The sequence below is a fragment of the Pan troglodytes genome, chromosome 7, assembly GCF_028858775.2.
Source record: "Pan troglodytes isolate AG18354 chromosome 7, NHGRI_mPanTro3-v2.0_pri, whole genome shotgun sequence".
NCBI lineage: Eukaryota > Metazoa > Chordata > Mammalia > Primates > Hominidae > Pan > Pan troglodytes.
In genome coordinates, this window is record NC_072405.2 from 67550623 (window position 1) to 67569884 (window position 19262).

General features: G+C 37.3%; 1 protein-coding gene across 2 annotated transcripts in view; it reads right to left on the minus strand.

Moving 5' to 3' along the window:
• Positions 1-19262, minus strand: part of TOX (thymocyte selection associated high mobility group box) — a 305743-nt gene that overhangs the window by 132156 nt on the left and 154325 nt on the right. The window contains exon 2 of one of the 2 annotated variants that reach the window (XM_519777.9): positions 14872-14937. The exons of the other annotated variant lie outside the window; for it this stretch is intronic. Within the exon in view, the coding sequence (XP_519777.2) occupies positions 14872-14937 (66 nt within the window). The remainder of the gene's footprint in view (positions 1-14871; positions 14938-19262) is intronic. 2 annotated transcript variants of the gene reach the window in all.

Genomic DNA, 19262 nt, shown 5'->3' on the forward strand with positions numbered 1-19262 from the left:
AAACAAACAACTGTAGACAGTACAGAAGATTTAGATCCATTCTCCACAATGTCATTATAAAGGAATTTCAGTATATTTGCCATTGATTAGGCCTCATAGTGGAGAAAAGTGTAAACCCATTCATACCTAATGTATTTATTTATTTGCTCCCCATAAATAGCTAGGTTAAGGCTTCACCTTTATTCTAACGGAATTAAATTGCACTTTTTAAGTTAAGGAATAAAAAGATGGTGGGGAACAGGGTGGCAAAGGAAGTGGAAGGTGCCAAGAATTACTGCATGTGCAGAGGCCCAACAACTTTGCTCCTTTGGGGAGCTCTGCTGGTGGGCCTGCAGCTCTGGCTGATCTGGTTCTCACAGTTCAACTCCTACCAACCCAACTAGAAGGCAAATGAATTTCTGAACCAGAATATCACTGTCTAAATTTGTACAAAAGCTATACTTTCTAACATACTGGCTGTGTCCTTAGAAAAGCGATCTTCTCTGGGCGATTCTTGGCAAGGAGGTCAAATTGCTAATTAGAGGCTCATTTTTGAGACTATTAATGGAATCAAGAGATTGAGATTGGGAAAGTAATAGTGGATCCTTCTGATTTGCTTTGGTTTGATCTGCTTGGATGCCTTTTCAGCCATTTCACTAAAGCCAAAGTCCTTCCCTGAAGTCCAACCTTCCCAGCCTCCCATTTCAGTAGAAAAGGAAACTTCTCACCTGATTCTGGAAGATCTCATTTCCCCTGCCTGTTTAATGACATACTCACATTCCTTCTTAATCATACTGCTTTACATGTTCCATGATCTGAGTATCCTGTTTACATTATTTTCTCCTTCTGCAATCCACATTTCCTTTTGCTACAGCCAGTTCCTATATTCTTATTCTATATGACAACATCTGGAAATGGAATGTTAATTATGCTGACTTTTCTTTTGACTACAGAGAATTCATGTTTTCATACGGCCCAGAGAGAGTGTTAATATATGCTAACCAGGAATAAATAATGGGAAATCTCTTTTAAACGTTGCCTTTTCTTCTCTTTTCAAAATCTAGTTTCTCTACCAGAGAGGCATTGTATTTGTGAGTCTCTGTCCACATATTGCAATCATTATACAGAGCACTTTATCTTTGGTGACAAGAAGTCCCATAACTCAGAAGAATTCAAAAGATATCATCTCGTATGTATCTTTAAATTATGTGATGGATTCATACAATCATGCATACACTAAAAATATGGCTATGGTTATAACTTTGTCAAATATGTTTCTCATATAGAACTGTATTTGAAAGATAAATAAATAGTACTGCCATCAAACTATACATAATGCACTAATTTTTAATCTGTAACATAATTCCTGAAACTTAAGGATAGAAAAATGCCAATGTTTAAACATGTTTCATCTTCTATTATTAAACATTCCTGTTGCATGATTCAGAGAACTGAAGGGAAAGCAAATTAAACTGAGAAGTTTACTAGAAAAATAATAAGCTTCCTCTGTTCATTTTTAGAAGTAAAGATATTACATGTAATGGTGATTTTTCCTGAAAGAGTTTAAATTACATCAATATAATCTCTGATTTCTTTTGAGAAGACCTTCAGGAGTAGGTATTTTTCAGATTCTTTTGTCTCTGCATGAACAAGGGTTGATAGCTTGAGACTATAATGTATTACTGTGGAAAGCTTCGGTCTGTTCCATAAATCATCTTAACGCTCAGCAAGAATTGTCCAACAGTGCCATTGATATGTGCTCAAGCCAATGATCCTGCAAACAATTTTTTTGTCTTTCTTCATGCTTTAGACAATAGCAATAAATCATCTTCATTTAAAAACACACAATGTACTAATTTTTCAAGCAACAGTTATCAAAATGAAATTTTTGGTAGAAAGTATGACATTTATTTGTGCTCATTAATTTTTTTAACTGGTGTTAAATAAAAAGCAATGAGTGCCTCATTTGTTACAGAAGCATTGTCATATACCTACTATGTGTAAGCATCCTGCAAAGAGTGATCTGAGATACAAAGAACCGAAAGACACAGTTTGTGAAAAACATCAAAAGATACAGCTCTCATTTTGTAAAGATTTAAAGAATCAGGCTTATTTATAAAATTGCGTAAGAAACACTGGCAAATTATAGGTGATACTAGATCTTCTTTTAGTTGCATTTATGGGTATTTGTTGATGTACATGTTTCAAAAATCATATAAATTTATAGAAATTCAGTGTGTTGTCAGTCATAAACCTGGTTATCTTAAAATGTTATATATAATAAAAAGAATTGAATATTTGTCAATTGTAAGCTTTTATCAGCTTTTTAACCATGCTATTCTAAGTTTTAGTCATGTAGCATTATTGTTTTTTATTCTTCTCTAAAAACATTTACAATCAGATTCATGAGAAAGACTCCAAGTTCTCTTCAATACAAATTTCAGATAATTTTAAGATCCATAGGCTACATAAAATTTCTAGAACTCTCATAAAGAATTTGATGGAGTCATGAAATGACTCAGAGATCTAGCAGAACAAAAGTTGATTATATGAGATTGAATAACTGATCAAGATCAGGTTTTTATACTTTTATTTAAAATATTGTTGGTCCTTTATTCAAATGTTTTGTCTTCTAGATTTAAGAAAATTTCCTCTCTTCAGCTATATGTAATTTACAGCAATTTGGTAAAGTATAATTTTATAAACAAAGATAAAAATGTTTTATTACATTACTTAATTCCTCCAGAATTCAAAAACTGTGAGTGTTCTTATGGCGATATGGTTATTTGCATAAGTCCAATAAAAATCTCTCTATACTAGGAAAAAAAAGACACAGTTTGTTATAAAGAGAGTGAATTAGAAGAGAGAAATGGGAACTTAGGCTCTCAATAAAGAACAGTATATTTGAAGTGTCAAACTAAGTGATATCAGAGTGTAAACAAAAAGAATTACTTGAAGCTGGGATGATCAAGGGATTGCTATAAGCAGATTTACACTGATATCAGGGCCTAAAGATCAGACACTTTTGCCAAGATGCGATAAGTGATCAGGGGAGGACCACAAAACTGACAAATGAGCAAGTCCAGGCTACTGTCCAGGCTGCTGTCCAAGCAATAGCATGCAGGTTCAACAGCAAGGTCAGGCCTTCAACCTCTAAGATAAGGTCAAGGGCAAGACTGGTCCCACCAATCAAAGCAAACTTCAGGCTACTGGGCTCAATGCAGGCCTCTTCTGGAACTGGGGAGTAAGGTAAAATTTCACTTATGAAAAGCCAGTGTGCAAAGCCGGAGTGACACCAGAACAGGAGGTCAACTTGAACCTGCCCCAGAGAATGTCTGACACTGGCTCTTCCTGGGACCTGGGCTGGGGGACCCTGAGGTCAGGGTTTGCCAGCTGAGGCTTTGAGGATTCAGGGATTACTGGAACCCTGGGCTAAGCACCTGAAGCAGATCAAGTGAGGGTGGGGCAGGGTAGCCCTAATACTATCTGCCTCTCTCTCCACATACTTCCAGGAAAGTCCTTAGTGTTTACATGCAGGGCTTTCTCCCGCCATAATTCATTAATGATACCAGAATGGGGAAGGGATTTGTCTCCTCTCAGTATTGCTTGGGGGTCTACAGAAGTCTCCAAGCAGTATTTTTAGGGGGAATTTTCATACCAGGCATTGTGCGTAATTGTCATAAATAAGGGCCTCTCCTTTGGCTAAAAAAATCCCCAAGCTTTTGGAAAACAAATAATGTACTCCCCCTCCAAACCATAAACAAATCATTAGAGAGACCAGATTCAAGTGAAAGGAGCCACTTCTGAAAGTTAGTCAGGACATGTTTTTTAGTGCTAGATCATCTTCCATACTCAATGTTTAAAGGGGTAACTGAAGTATTTAATTTCATCATTCAGCATATAATTTTATACACAATGCAATCTATTTTTTTTTAGTCATCTAGACTTTTTCAATTCTCACATTGAGTTCGTACATTCTGAGATCCAGTTCTATATTTTTTGGCTTTATTTTATAAATAACCCATGTTAACTAGCTTAAAAAAATTAGAAAATATACATAGGAAAAAAAAATCACCTTGAATCCAACCACTCAGGAGCAAAACATTAAAATGTGTGTCTTTCGAGATTCTTTTTAGTGCATATTTGCTAGTTGGTTTTGAGCTTTTGTTTTTGTTTTCCATAACAAAAGTCAGGTAATTGAGCTCTGATTTTGGAGCTGGAAATGCTGAATACAGATCTCAGCTCATCCCTTAGTAGATGTATTTACTTAATTTCTCTAAGCCTCAGTTTCCAAAGCTATAAAATAGGGATGATGATAGTCTCCAATTCATTAAGGATATATCAGGATTAAATAAGACAAATGAGATTATGTAAATACTTTGAGTAATACACTGGTTCAAAGAAGCAATCAATAAATGTTAGCTATATTTTTATTATCACTTAATGTGATGACTTAAAATGGACTGTGAATAATTTTCCATGCCAATAAATATTATCAACATTAGTGTTTAAATGGTTGCATATTGCATTGCATTCATGTTCTTTCATTTATTCTATCAGTTCTCTATTTTGAACATTTAGGATGTTTCGGATATTGCTGTTGCAAACCACACCATGACAAATAACTTAATCCACTTATTTCCTTAGGATAACATTCTACAGTTCTCTACTTACGCTCAAATGGAATCATAGAATGCTTGCTCAAGAAGAAACCTAAGAAATCGTCCCTGAACTTTGCATATGAGAAAAATGAGGTCCAGAGAGGTTAAATTATTTGCCTGCATTTATAGAACTAGTTGGGTAGATGAGAATCCCAAAAAAAATTAAACAGACATTTTTTACTGTTAACAATTGATTGCAATTTATTAGGTTTTAATATACTATTTTAAATCATGTGCAGCCTTTAAGTTTTAATAAATTTTTATTTTTTAAAAGAAATGTGTTAAATTGATTTTTGCTTATGGCTAGGTTCTATTTGCTAAGCCATATGCAGGCAACCAGCATGGAGTTGAGCATTCAGTGTTGGGCTCTTTCTATATGTATATAAAATATATATATTTTTATATGTGTATAGTTCATATACACATACAATATACAATTACATGTGTATAGTTCATATACACATGTAATATACAATTACATGTGTATAGTTCATATACACGTAATATACAATTACATGTGTATAGTTCATATACACATGTAATATACAATTACATGTGTATAGTTCATATATACATATAAAAATACATGCTGTACATGACTATTTATGGCCAATCATTTTTATTTTGTCTCTTGAGTAGAAATCAACAAATGCTGGGTGCAAACTCACATTCTGCATAAAGAAGCCAAATTAGCGGAGGACCAGAGCTAACAGAAAGCCTGTGCTCTTGGTTTGCCTCCTCAATCAAGGGGTCCAGAAAAGAGAAAAAGCAGCTCCCATTTCTACTCATCACATGCTGATATGCAATCCTACTCCCAGGGAAGAATTGTAAGTGCATCTCTCTAAATACTGGAGGTCATCTCACTTGCTAGATCTTTCCTACAAAGAAAGCTTATGCTGAAGATAGGGATGTGGAAAAAAATAGTTGAAAAAATGAAGACAATTTCCCCCAGTTTAACGACGATAAGAACCCTCGATGTTCAGTTCCCCAGAAGTGGGATTTCTAGGGAAGAGTGGAGGGAGGGTGAGATGTCTTCTGTGGAAAGACTTCCTGTAGTTTATCTTCTGGAGGGGAAAAGGAAGAGAACTAGGGTGGGAAAAGAGTCCTGGACTTGGACAAGAAAAGTAGTGGAGTGTGGAGGGAAAGGACTGGGCAGCGGTGGCACAGGCATGGCAAAAGCTGGCTGACAAGGGGAGGGAGGAATCACTGCTCTGCATCAAGGAATCCAGGGACAGCAAATGTCAACTGTGTGATTGTTCAGCTTTTATATGTGCACAAGTATGAAATTACTGCTTTGTAACTAAGAAATGGTAAAATATCCATGATTTCATTTCGCGTAAGCTAATATTTCCCAGAGTATTCTCACACACGTAACACATTGCCGTTATCTCAATACTCTTTAGAATTGAAGTATGTCAACATTTTGTCCTTAAAGTTCTAAAATAAAATCAAGCCTAGCTGACCAAGGATGGAGTCTGGCAGAAGCCTTAGACCTTCCAAGGTCAGAATCCTAGCTCTGATATTTACTATCTTTTTGAGGTCTGGTTAAGTCACTCTACCTCTCTAATCCTCATTGAATTGTTGTAAGGATCAAATGAAAAAATAAGTGCATAGATTTTGTTTAGTTCCTTGTCAGAAACAGGTAGCTTCCAACTGAGAGCTATTATTATTATAAATCTAATTATTTCAGGACACTGGGGGAGGAGGGTACTGACCTAAACTTCCAGGTAAGAAGAAGCTTCCTACTACTGAAATTTATCATCATCTTTGAAAGCAAGAAGTTTCATTGAGGTCAGAGCACAAGAAATAAAAAAAAAAAACTTTGCACCCATAGTACAGGGAAGTCCAGGCTTCCCTGAAGGCAATTTCTGTATATAGCTGCTGACCCCGTCTCACCTGGCATCCCTATTTTCCCCCACTCCCATTTCCTCCAAGGTTACTGTCTTTGTGATTTTGGAGAACAACAACAAACAGTAGGCTTAGCTCTTCTTGAAGGAAGGCCTCCCCTGAAATGCTGGGAGGCCCAGTTGCAAACAGGAAAGCCTTCGTTACTGGTCTCAAATCATGACCATCGGAACCCTTGGGAATTTCAGATCAGGCTATTACATTTGAATAATCTGATGCTGGGCCTTGGAAGTCACTTGTTTGGCTTTGCTACTGACAGCATCAATTATCCTAATTTAAGAACAGCAAAGGATGTAGGGAGAACATTTTCTAAGATAGCCACCAATTAATTTCAAATCATTAGGGTTATAGTTACATTTTTAAACACTCAAACTGTAAAATAATATAGATCAGAAAGAACACAGGAGAAAGAAAAAATACAGATATGGATGAAGATTACACTAAAACCCTCTTTGTGTTTCTGGGAAGTCTAGCTAGGTCTGCTCCCAAACTGAGGAACTGAAACTGCAGAGGGAAACTTGGCACTTTTTTAAAGGTGTTTGAAGTGGCAGGTGAGGATACCCAGGAGGAGGTCTCAGAAGACACTGGGGTAGGTGGAAAACACCTTAGCTTTTCTAAGCCCCACTGTTTTTTATAGTAAAAATGGGCAAAACTGCTTCTACTTAACATAATGACATATTGAAAATTTAGTGTTTCTTTAGAACAATCTTTAAGCATCTTGGAAATGGAACTAGCATAGACAGGTGACATTATTCAACACATTACTATTCTTAAATTGAAGTATTATACTTATTTTGGAGGGCATTCTTTAGTGACAGGTTTATTATGCGCTACCAGAAAAGAATACAACATGTTGTAATTGCAAAATTTAACAGGAAGGATCATTTAGTTTTTAATAATTGTTCACATGCTAAAGAAAAAAATAGTTCAAAATATAATTGTAAACAAGCCAAATGGCTGCTTTCAAAATTTATCAAATGCTACCACACAACTGGTCAGACTGCAGTAGTGCCACAACTCCTCCCTCCAATGCCTAAATATGCTGGCATCACTTGACATCTGTCTATTGAATAAACCATGCTCCATATGGAGCGCAAGGTTTTGAGAATCTGTTTTTACCACTAATGCTATTCCATTCAGATATTTTCATGATTTTTGTCACTGAAATACATTTCCCTAATACTTGACAAAACATACTATTTGACATTTATTCTAAAATTCTCACACCTACCCAGAAACAAATAAAAAATGAACCTTATATTCACAAATCCCACAGCTTGGAAATGTATATGATACACAACATTTAACCCATCAGCAGCCTCATTAGTGTCAGTGAGTAGAAACTGGCAATCAGTAGATGGTGTGCTCTACATGTGTTTATGTTTTAAAATGTTCCTAAAATAGCTCATCCGCTGGCGAGGTTGATATAAAACACTTTTACTGGACAAATGAATTTCAGTTTAAATATTATGGCATATTTACTTTTTTTTAGGAATTCATATTTTCATGTAGATGATCATTTTAGCTAATGGAGTCAATACCCAACTAAAATAATAATAATAAATAATAATAATAAAGGCTGGATGGGTCAAGAATTACCTAAAGTTCAACAACATCAATGTGGTTGGCCAACAAAATAAGCAGAAAGGCCAATGTGTGTTTGACTATCCCAAGCCCTAAGATATATATTTGTATGGTGCCTGTATTCAGTATCCATACAGCTATTAAGACATTTTTATAAACTGTAAGAAATATGTAAGCTATTTCAAGATATAATGCTGAAAAACAGACTTCCATGTAAGAAGCCAATTTAGGAAGAAAACAACATAAACAATAGTAACTTGTGTGCTCAAGTGAAGCATCTTTTTAATTTTGAGTAATGAAGATGTCAAGCCAAATGCTAGAGTAGTTTAACTTAATTAGGTGGCCTATTTTTCCAGGCATCCTTTCATTTCCCATTGAAAACTCAGCTTGTATGCAAGGCAACAAGAGCAATTTTGTCTGTAATGAATACCTCCGGGACTGCACAGAGTAATCATTTGAATGTTACACTGAAGACTGGTTTGAGTAACTAGTCTGGGCTTGTTAAGATGCCAGACTTTGTTGGGCTAACTTGATTACTCAGAGCATGGCAGCTTTATCATTCTATTGGGTCAATGGTCAAAAAGTCAAGTTAATGTTACTTCTGAAATTTCTGCCAAAAGGAACTAATCCAAAAGGAATTGGTTTAATTTACAGTTCAAATTTATGTCACAATCAACATGGAGACGTTATGGCCCACAGTAAAGATATCTTTTTTTTTGAAAGTATTCTAAAAATATACTTTCTAGGCCCTTTTTGTCATACCGCATTTATACTCTAACCTGGAGAATTTTCTCGTTAGGAAAACATGAAGTTAAACAAATAGAGAGTCATTAATTTCTTTGTAAATCTTAAAACATAATCCTAACAGTAGATTTGAGAGAATACTGTACAAAAAGAAATTTGGAGCACACTACTGTTTCCAATACCATTGCATTGCTGATGATAAACAACAGCATGATGTTATTGCAATAAGCATTGACTGTCATTATCTAGTTTATAATCATGTTAACTCTTTGAGTCTTGTACTTGAAATAATTCTCCAAGGAGGAGGGAGTGCTATAACCTTCTGTTAATACATAAGGGCACTGGCACAAAGATAAAGGTTCCTATTGCAAAGGACAGGGCAGGGCTGGATTTGCTAAATGTCTGCAATGCAGGGTCAAGAATTGAATCGTTGCAATGGAAGACTCTAAGTATTCATGTGATTAAAAAATGTACATAAAATATTTTAGTTGATTTGCTCATCTTTCAACAAACAATGCAGCATACCTCTGATATGTTAGACATTATTCCAGGCACAGGAGAGCCAGACAGAAACAAGAATGAGTCCTACCTTCAAGAGCTCACAATCAGGTGAGCAAGACAAGGACATCCCTGGTGATGCCAGTGTGCCATGTGCCACCCAGGGACAAATACACACCATGATAAAGCAGCCTTGTAGACAATGGTGAGGCAGCAAAGATGAGGAAAAGGAAATGAGAGAAGGTAAGATGAATTCATGAGAAACTGTGAGTCCTGTAACAAAGGCAGAAATTGTGTAGCTGGAAAAGAGGAGATGGACTCAAGACTTAGGCCAAAAAGTAGAATCAACACTATCTGGAATTAACCAAAGGCAGAATGACAAGGGAGACTCCCCAAGTCTCTGTTTTGGGTGTTTGAACAGGTGGTGTTAACACTTCTGATTATAAGCCATAAAGAAAATAGAGAAGATTGGGGTTGAGGAAGCAGGTAGGAGGTGATGATTTGTGGTTTGATGAACTAATATGCTGAATTTGAGCTGCTATCAGCAACAGGGGCCCAGTGGAGGTAGAAATCAAACCTTAAATTCACATGAAAGCTGTCCTGGATATATACATGCTCTTCAATTTTATATTCAAAATGTACTTTAGGAACTGTATGTCAAATGCTTAGTTGTAACTGATTCCAGGAAAACATAATATTGCTATACTTTATCATTCTTATTTTTAATCTTGAGATTTGAGGGATCAAGTAAGAGACAGAATTCCAGAGGGTGCTGGGGGTGGGGAGAGAGAAAACTGCTCACAATCTCAGAATCCTCCAAAATATGATCTCGGGCCAGGATATTTAATATTTAGGGTATACTATAATGCTCATAATGAACAACAAAAAATAGTTCAAGCTTAAGGGATAACTGTTCACGGAAAGAAGAAGGAAGAAAGGAATAAAAGCAGGAAGGTGGTGGGGAAGGAGGGAGGGACTGAAGGAAGCAAGGCAGGGGAACCAAACAGAAGGAAATGGTTTAGCAGAGTAAAGGCCAAGGTCCAAGAGGAAGTGATTTATTAAAAATCTAGTTCAATCAAGTAACCTGAGCTTTTCCATAACCTGATGCCAGGAAAATCTTCTCATTCTTCCTTAATATGAAAGGATTATTTCTTGTATTAAAAAGACCAGTCCTTCTTTATCTTTTCATACAGTACTTCAACTGAGGCAGGCATGTGAAGAGCTGAGTCCCTGAGTCCAGGACACTGGTGGAAAACACAGAATGAACAAACAGGCAGCCGTGGAAAAGGACACTTTTTTTTTTTTTTTTTTTGAGACAGAGTCTCCTTCTGTCACCTTGGCTGGAGTGCAGTGGCGTGATCTTGGCTCACTGCAACCTCCACCTCCTGGGTTCAAGCAATTCTCCTGCCTCAGCCTCCCGAGTAGCTGGGATTACAGGTGCACTCCACCATGCCCAGCTAATTTTTGTATTTTTAGTAGAGATGGGGCTTTGCTATGTTGGCCAGGCTGGTCTCGAACTCCTGACCTCAGGTGATCCGCCCACTTCGGCCTCCCAAAGTGCTGGGATTACAGGCATGAGCAACCACGCCCGGCAGAAGAGGACATTCTTGAAACTGACACAGAAGAGGAAAGAATGGGGGAAAGCCATGGCACATCTTCAAAACTGAAAAATCAAATAAAATAACCTAGTGCTGTAGAAAGTTCTGAAGAAGAGAACTAGACTTCTGCTTCTTTTGACGTATTTAATTTAGATGAACATTTATATCTTAACGACAGCCTCATATAAAGGACTATGAAAGGTACTACAATTATTCTAGGAGCTGGAGAAGGGGGCTGAAGTTTTATCAGGAGATAAGAGAACCCCATAGTATGCGTATCTGAGTGGGCTGAGAAAATTCTGGAGAAAAGTCAGGGCTGAGGTGGGAAGCCCAATGCCCCTCTGTTTTGTTCTGCCTGCTGGCATATTCGTCCAGATATTTTATAAGATACATTTTATTGTATAGATTTAAGGTGTACAACATGTTATGATATACATATAGATAATAAAACAGTTAATATAGTGAAGCAAATTAACATATCCGTCATCTTGCAGTTACCTATTTTGTGTGTGTGTGGCAAGAACAGCTAAAATGTACTCACTTAGCAAACATCCCAAATACTATATTATTATTATTATTTTGAGATATAATCTTGCTCTGTTGCCCAGGATAAAGTACAGTGGTGCGATCTCAGCTCACTGCAACCTCCACCTCGTGGGTTCAAGCGATTCTCCTGCCTCAGCCTCCGGAGTGGAGACTCTGGAGTGGCTGGGATTACAGGCACACATCACCATGCCTGGCTAATTTTTGTATTTTTAGTAGAGACAGGGTTTCGCCATGTTGGCCAGGTTGGTCTCAAACCTGACCTCAAGTGATTCTCGGCCTCAGCCTCCCAAAGTGCTGGGATTACAGGCGTGAGCCACCACGCCCAGCCCTAAATACTGTATTATTAACTATAGTCCTCATGTTGCAAGTTACATCTCTAGACTTGTTCATCCTACATATCACTACTTTGTATCCTTCTGGTCTAGATATTGTCACCTCAATCAAACATGACAAGTTCAGAATGGCAAAGAAGTGGGTTTCTGACCGGCTGCTCATCTGGCTTCCTTTCAGTAGCCCACTCACTTTCTCCCGCAAACTCTTAACGGGACAAAGTTCAGGAGGTATTAAGCAACAAGGTGCCTTTAGCCAGGGTTTGGAAACACAAAGAAATCTTGAATTGCTGGTTCCAATTCTAACCACAGTAAGAAAAAAGTTAAATGATGTTTCAATTAAAGCACTGAGTGACCAGCACACTTATAGCTAGTATAGGAGAAAACAGTCAATATTCCAAGAATGGTGCCAGAGTAAAATGGAAATCTTATGAGTTTTTATTATATACTTCTCAGGCTTATTATAAGGTGGTATATTCAATTTAAAAGCTGCCTATCAGTTATAAAACTATATGCAAAAAATTTTAAGGATTTGTATACTCTAGCTTAAGAGGTAGAGAATGCATGCAGTAGATAGTGCCAAAGAGCCCTTTGGGACTGTCTAAAAGAATATCATTAATTTTTACAGTGTACTTCCATTTCTGGAGCAGTTCCAGCATTGGCTTTCTATAAAAATCATTTCAAGTTTAGAATTATGCTATTTGCTTGCAGCAACATCACAGGAGCAGTAGTGCGCCATATGTTGCTACTTAGCAACTTAGTCTATAAGTCCCAAAGCATGTACTGATTTGAAAATTGAACAGGAATTATAATTGTTGAGTGATGCTATGAGGCAAGTTGTCTTGGATTACTAAACTATGCAGATGTTTGATGTTATGTAGGAAAAGGAAAAAACTATTTTTTTTCCCTGCAGGATGACTAAAATCTTATTTATGGTTGCCTAAAGGGGTAAATTGATTAAAATTCCCTAAAAGGATACCAGGTAATGAATTCTTGAACATACACTATTACAGTAAACAAAAGGAATGTTAAGTGTAAAATTTAGCTAAGGCCATTCAACTTATGTAATTCGTGAAGTTTATTTTTCTCCAGAGTATGTATTATCTTACACTAGTCTAAATTTTAAAACAGCACATTCTAAAAACATTTTCATATATGCTACACTATTTTTTTAAGTGTTTATTTCTGGCTCACAAGCCTGCCCTATCTTTAAAAAGCACAAAAGTATTTGGGGCTCTTCTTTACAAATTATCACTGGTATTCAAAACATTCTTAGTAACTCCTGACTGACATATGAAGAAAAACAATGTTAGTTGTTTGATTTCAGTAAGGGCTTAATATTATGCATTGTACTTGAATTTTAAAATCTAAGGAGCCAAGTCATTATGATGTATATGTTCTGAATTTCCAATCCTTTATCCAAAACTCTTTAAGATGGACATAATGATTCTCTAAGAGGGAGCAGCTGCTTTATAACAGCCATCATTTATTGAGTTTGTGTTTCTACTGTTTCAAACAAATTCAATTAGCCCTTACACTTCAAAACCCTAAAGGCACCAAAGAGATGATACCAGGTTGCTTTAATCTAATAGTAATACTAAACTTGTCAGTACAGTTTTGGGATTGATGGTTAGAAGAAAATTAATAGTAACATTTTTCATTTTTTAATCAAACAGTCCTATTCAGAACTACCTATGGATCTTGGAGGCTACTTAGCCAAATGAATTCAGTTAAGGAAGAATTCTGAATGCAAAGCTCAGCCTTCCAAAAGTATTCTTAGAGTGATCAGCTCAGTTGAATGGAAGGCAATGTAGTCAGGATCTTTGAACTTCATGATGACCTTTTCAGCTGAACAATACAGTGTAGTTTCGAGAATATCTGCCAGAGAAGGCAGTAATCCTAATGACTTCTAAATGCAAAGTTCAGGGAGATGCAGGCCTGCCTCTGTTTTGAGTTAAGTATGAGACATTTTGGTCACAGAGTGCATCCTTAACATATACATTAGATTTAATTCACTGACAACCTTAATGAAGAAAAAGAAGTTTTATGCTCCCTCCTAACCCCATTCCCCAACCCCTCCCAGTTATTAAATCTATATGTGTGGATATGTAGGCATTGAACATTACTAAGAGTTTATTTTAGAATTACTAACATATGAAATTCCAATCTACCATGGTTTTTACCATTCTAGAAAAAACAAGTTTGTGTCAACAAAATGCCCCTGTGAACTGTTCCTTGCTTTCACTTATTCGTTTATTTATTTTTGCTTACAATGTTCTTATATTTTACGTTATACTGGTGTCCAAGGGCAGTTATAATTTGGCTTTAAATGTTCTGCTGAATTAAAGGACCTGGACTTAAGTATCTAAAAATAAATAGTCAAACATTTACTTTTATAAATGTAACCATTTACATTCTCATTGGACTTTTGTTGTCATTTCTCATGATTAAATACCTTGTCAACTATTCCCAGTGAAATGTATACAAAGGTGCCCTTGAAAGGTTTCAATCATATCATGTTTTTTGGCCTGAAAGCTCCTCCCCAGCCCCCACTCCTTACCTCCCCAGGAGACCGTGAAAGCAGCCTTCTAGCCCCACCGGCCATGGGATTTGGGTTACCAACGTTACGTTTTGTTGAAAATGGCCCCAACCATTGATAATTAAAGCTATTTGTGACACGTGTAGCTTATAATGATTAAATCGTCTACAGTCAGAAGCACAAATAACCTGCACCTGTAAAGACTTTATTTCCTAAAGGTAAAACAACTGTTTAGGAAAGATCATGCTGGCAAAACAGCTGCCTGACGTTCTGGAGAGGAAACAAGGTAGTATCTTTCAACAAATGCCAACTCTGGCGTTTTATCAGCTCTATCTCATTAACTGGAAACAAGGCTTAAATGCTTTGTTTATAAATTATGATTATTCCTGATTGCGGCAGTTACTGATAGTGCTACTCATTTGCAATGCAACTCTTTGAATTTGTTTAATTACAATTTGAAACAAGGCAGAGAAGATTAATTAACCCACCTGGCTGGCTGGCACATAGTCCTGGCTCGGCTCTGTCATGCTCATATACATGTTCTCACCGTCAAACTGCGAATGAAATAATAGTAAACATTCAGCAATCTTGACTGCGGGTATGTTTGGTTTTTATTTGTTTTGTTTTGTTTTTTAACCATCAAACTGGAAAACAGTAGCCATAAAAAATACTGCGGCTGGGACTATGGAAAATCTGTCACAGCAAGCGAGCCACATCTTTTCTTTGATGTTTCTGTTGTCATCCTTACTGACCCTGGATGTCAGTGATTTGGAGTAATTAGTGCTCTAGTAATTACAGCAAGCAAGCAAGAAATGAATGGTTTCCTTTCATCTGCAATCTGTTTTAAAACAAAATGGCTCATTTTGCACGCCATGTATACATATTGCAGTTCAGTTGTAATGAAGTATTAAATGAATGGCATGATTTCTGAAAGAAAAGAATAACGAAAAATACACGAAGGCACAGCTCGGTGCATTCTGAGTTTAGCTCTCAAAAAAGAAAAAGTGCAGAGTTTTCATAATAGACTAAAACTGGCATCATCATAATAGCCTTCTGATTAAGAAAAATTTAACTTTATAATAATATTTGAAAAGAGCATGTGTCACTATAACCATGGCTAAGAATGATAATAACAATAAAAATACACAGGCACAATGAAATACTCCTCTTTGAAATATTTCAGATATCGAATTCATGTATTAAAAATGCATAGAAATTCATATGCAAATTTTCAAGTTAGGAAAAGGATGGAAGAAAGAAATTCGCAGGGGCAGCACAATTGGAGAACTCTCAAATAGTTCAAGCAACAACAACAACAATAACAACAACAAAATACTTTTCAGTATTTGGGGTTTTGCAAGTAGTCATCACTCTACTCAGACTTAATCCTCAGCTATTTTTAGTCACTTGATAGATGAGCAAAGCATTTCTCTTTTAGTTAGAGGAAGAATTTTTCCAAGGTAATAATCAAATGGATGAACACAATAACTTCACAGAGCTGGGTCTGAATATACTTTCATTGGTGGACTAACTTCAGACATGGGGAACTGGAAGTCTGAATTATTATTTTTGAAACAGAATAGTGTTATTGATAGTGGTGCAAACCATGGTATTATGGACATACTTCATATACTATGAAAAAATGGTGTTATATAAGAACATAAAAAATATTGTACTATAGACATCTCATTCCACCACCTATGAACTGCTAGCAGAAGGTTATACCAACATGAGGGTCGCTCACAGCCTCTAAACTGTAATTGCCAGAGTGGGTGCCCTGAAAATTCACGTCAACATAAGCCGTAAATAAAGACCTCCCTAAAGACGTGGAAGCACTCACGAGACTAAGCTCAGAGAATCAAAGGATTTCTTCACACATCACCCTAAAAATATATTTCACATTATGTGAACAACTTATCTAAACAGAATGAAATTACTTACTGAAAGATGTGGTTGTTAGAGCAAATAAAAAATAGTACAAGTGGAAAAAGAAAAGCTGGGTGTTTTGGTTGCTCTGACTTACCCCAGGTTGCTTTTCCATTGAACAGGTGAACTCTTTTTTTTCTTTTTTTTTTTTTTTTTTTTTTTTTGAGATGGAGTTTCACTCTGTCACCCAGGCTGAGTGCAATGGCGCCATCGCAGCTCACTGCAATCTCCGCCTCCCAGGTTCAAGTGATTCTCCTGCCTCAGCCCCCTGAGTAGCTGGGACTACAGGTGCCCACCACCACGCCCAGCTAATTTTTGTATTTTTAGTAGAGGCAGGGTCTTGCACTCTTGACCTCAGCCTCCCAAAGCCTGCCTCAGCCTCCCAAAGTGCTGGGATTGCAGGCATGAGCCACCATGCCCAGCTGAACAGGTGAATTCTTTTCAACCCAAAGATAGGCCAGCCCCAACCAATCTGCCTGTTACTCCTAACAACTCAAGACCTAACAAACAGCCTCACTGTGCATTTCTTCATCTCCACCCACTGTTGGAGTACACTGGTTTGTTTGCAAATGTTTTTCATGTTAAGGTGCCAAGGAACCATTTAAAATATGGACAGTTTCTCTGACTGTAACAAACTAAACCGAAGAAGTGGAGGGAACCAAATACTCCACTGCCTGTGCATATTCTATAAATGTGTTACTTTCTATTTCATCTTCTCTAACTCATTTTCTAAATCTGGTGTTGTTCTCAAGCCAGCTAAAGGCTTTGAAGTTTTGGGTTGAGTCTATCCAACATGTACGCTAATTGAGTACATTCAGTGTTACTGCTCTTGATGAAGACTCTTTCCTCAAGAAGTACCAATACTTAGGTAATATTGAGCCAAGACTAAAACAGCATTTTGCCATAAAAGACTTGTGGCTATCGGCATTATAACTATATTTTTAAGTACATTTTATGTTCCTGCCACCTGTATCTTTACATGTATTAACTGATTTAAGCATCACAAAACCAAGAGTTAGGTATTATTATTACCTACATTTTATGAAAGAAGATACAAAGGCACAGATAAGCTAGATGCTTCAAGCTACATAGCTTGTGAGAGGTAGGGCTGGGATGCAAACCCAGGCCCCCTGGCTTTTTAGCCAACCATGCACTTCACCACCAGAGCATATCAATATATTCTGAATCATAATGATAAGTTAGCTATCAATTCTGAAAATAACATCAAAAAATTATCAAAGCAGAGTGATGACATTATCCAATGACACTTAGCCCAATGTGGTGGCACATGTCTGTGGTCCCAGCTACTTGGGAGGCTAAGGTGGGAGGACTGCTTGAGCCTGGGAGGTTGAGGCTGCAGGTATATTATCCAGAATTTGTGGTATTGTGAGAATTTTTTTAAGTGTCGTGAGGAGCTGTCAACCTAGTATTTGGCCTGGCAGAAAACTGAGAGAGGGAATTATGGTTAATTCTATAGGTCAACTTGACTAGGCCATGGGCTGCCCAGGTATTTGGTCAAACATTCTTCTGGGTGTGTCCATGAGGGTGTTTCTGAGCGAGAATAACATGTGAATTGACAGACTGGATAAAGCAGATTGCTCTCCCCAAGGTGGGTGGGCCTCAGCCAATTAGTTGAAGGCTTGACTAGAACAGTAAGGACTGACTAGAGTAAATGAATTCCTCCTGCCTCACTGTTGAGGTGAGACATCAGTCTTTCACTGTTTTGGGGCATGACTTGAAATAACATTGGCTCTTGTTGGACCTCAAACTTGCCAGCTTTCGGTCTGGAACTACACCATCGGTTCTCCTTGCTCTCCAGCTTGCTAACTGCAGGTCTTGGGACATCTCAGCATCCATAATCATGTCAGCCAATTCCTTATACTGAATCTCTTTTGATAGATAGAAGATAGATAGATAGATAGACAGATACATAGATCATCTATCCATCCATCCAGTTGGTTTTGTTTCTCTGGAGCACCCTAATACAGGTGGCTTTTAAAAATTACTATCAGGATATTCAGAACTCCTCCAAAAGTGTATTTCTGGGGAGCCTACAATATACAAATGTATTTATTTCATGCTATCACTTGCTTTCTAGAGGAGAAGAGCCATGTTGATTTGCTATGAGACTCTCTGCTCTCAGTTCCTATCACACCCACTTCCTGTGTTCCAGTTCATCCCACCCACATAATCACACCTCTTTGTCCAGAATGCCTTCCTTCCCTTTCACTTGTCGCAGTGTTTTGTAGACTCCTCACCTCTCCTTAGTGAGGGCTGGGCTGTCTGCAGGCTCTGGGTTCCCCTAGGCAGCCCTCTGTTTCAGGGCAGGTTTTGTTGGGGGATTGATTCCACTAGACTGTGAGCCACCAGAGGGAATGGTGCATACCTTCCTTATCTTTAGTGCCTCTATGGCTTAGGGCTGGCACGTAATAGGTCTTCGGAAATGTTTATTGCCTAAATAAGAAAAACTGAAACATATTTGCTGGATTAAATATATTATCTTTCTAGAGAAGGTGGTGACTTGAGAAGAGGATGAATTTCAGCTTTCGGAGAATGGTTTGATGGCTTTTTAAGGCAGTTGACTCAAAGTCTTACAGTGGATTAAGACTGATATAAGCACAGATGCCCTTAAAGAGAACAACAACGACAACAACAACAAAAAAGAATAAAAAGAAAAGAAAGTACAGAAATGGCCAGGGCACCATTACTCAAATGTTAGATTCAGTTCTTCCTCAGGATTTTTATTTAATAAAATTTTATTTAATATAAAACATATAGACTGGTCAGGAATCAAGAGACCTGGCTATAAATAAAATGTGTATGCCCTCTCTCCAAAGAATCTTGAGCTGCCAAATAAAAATACGTATGTGTATCAGAATAGGCGTAGTCATTCCCACTGCGGTTGAAATCTCGTGGTTGGACACACTCCAGGGCCCAGGTGAGAAGAGTAAGC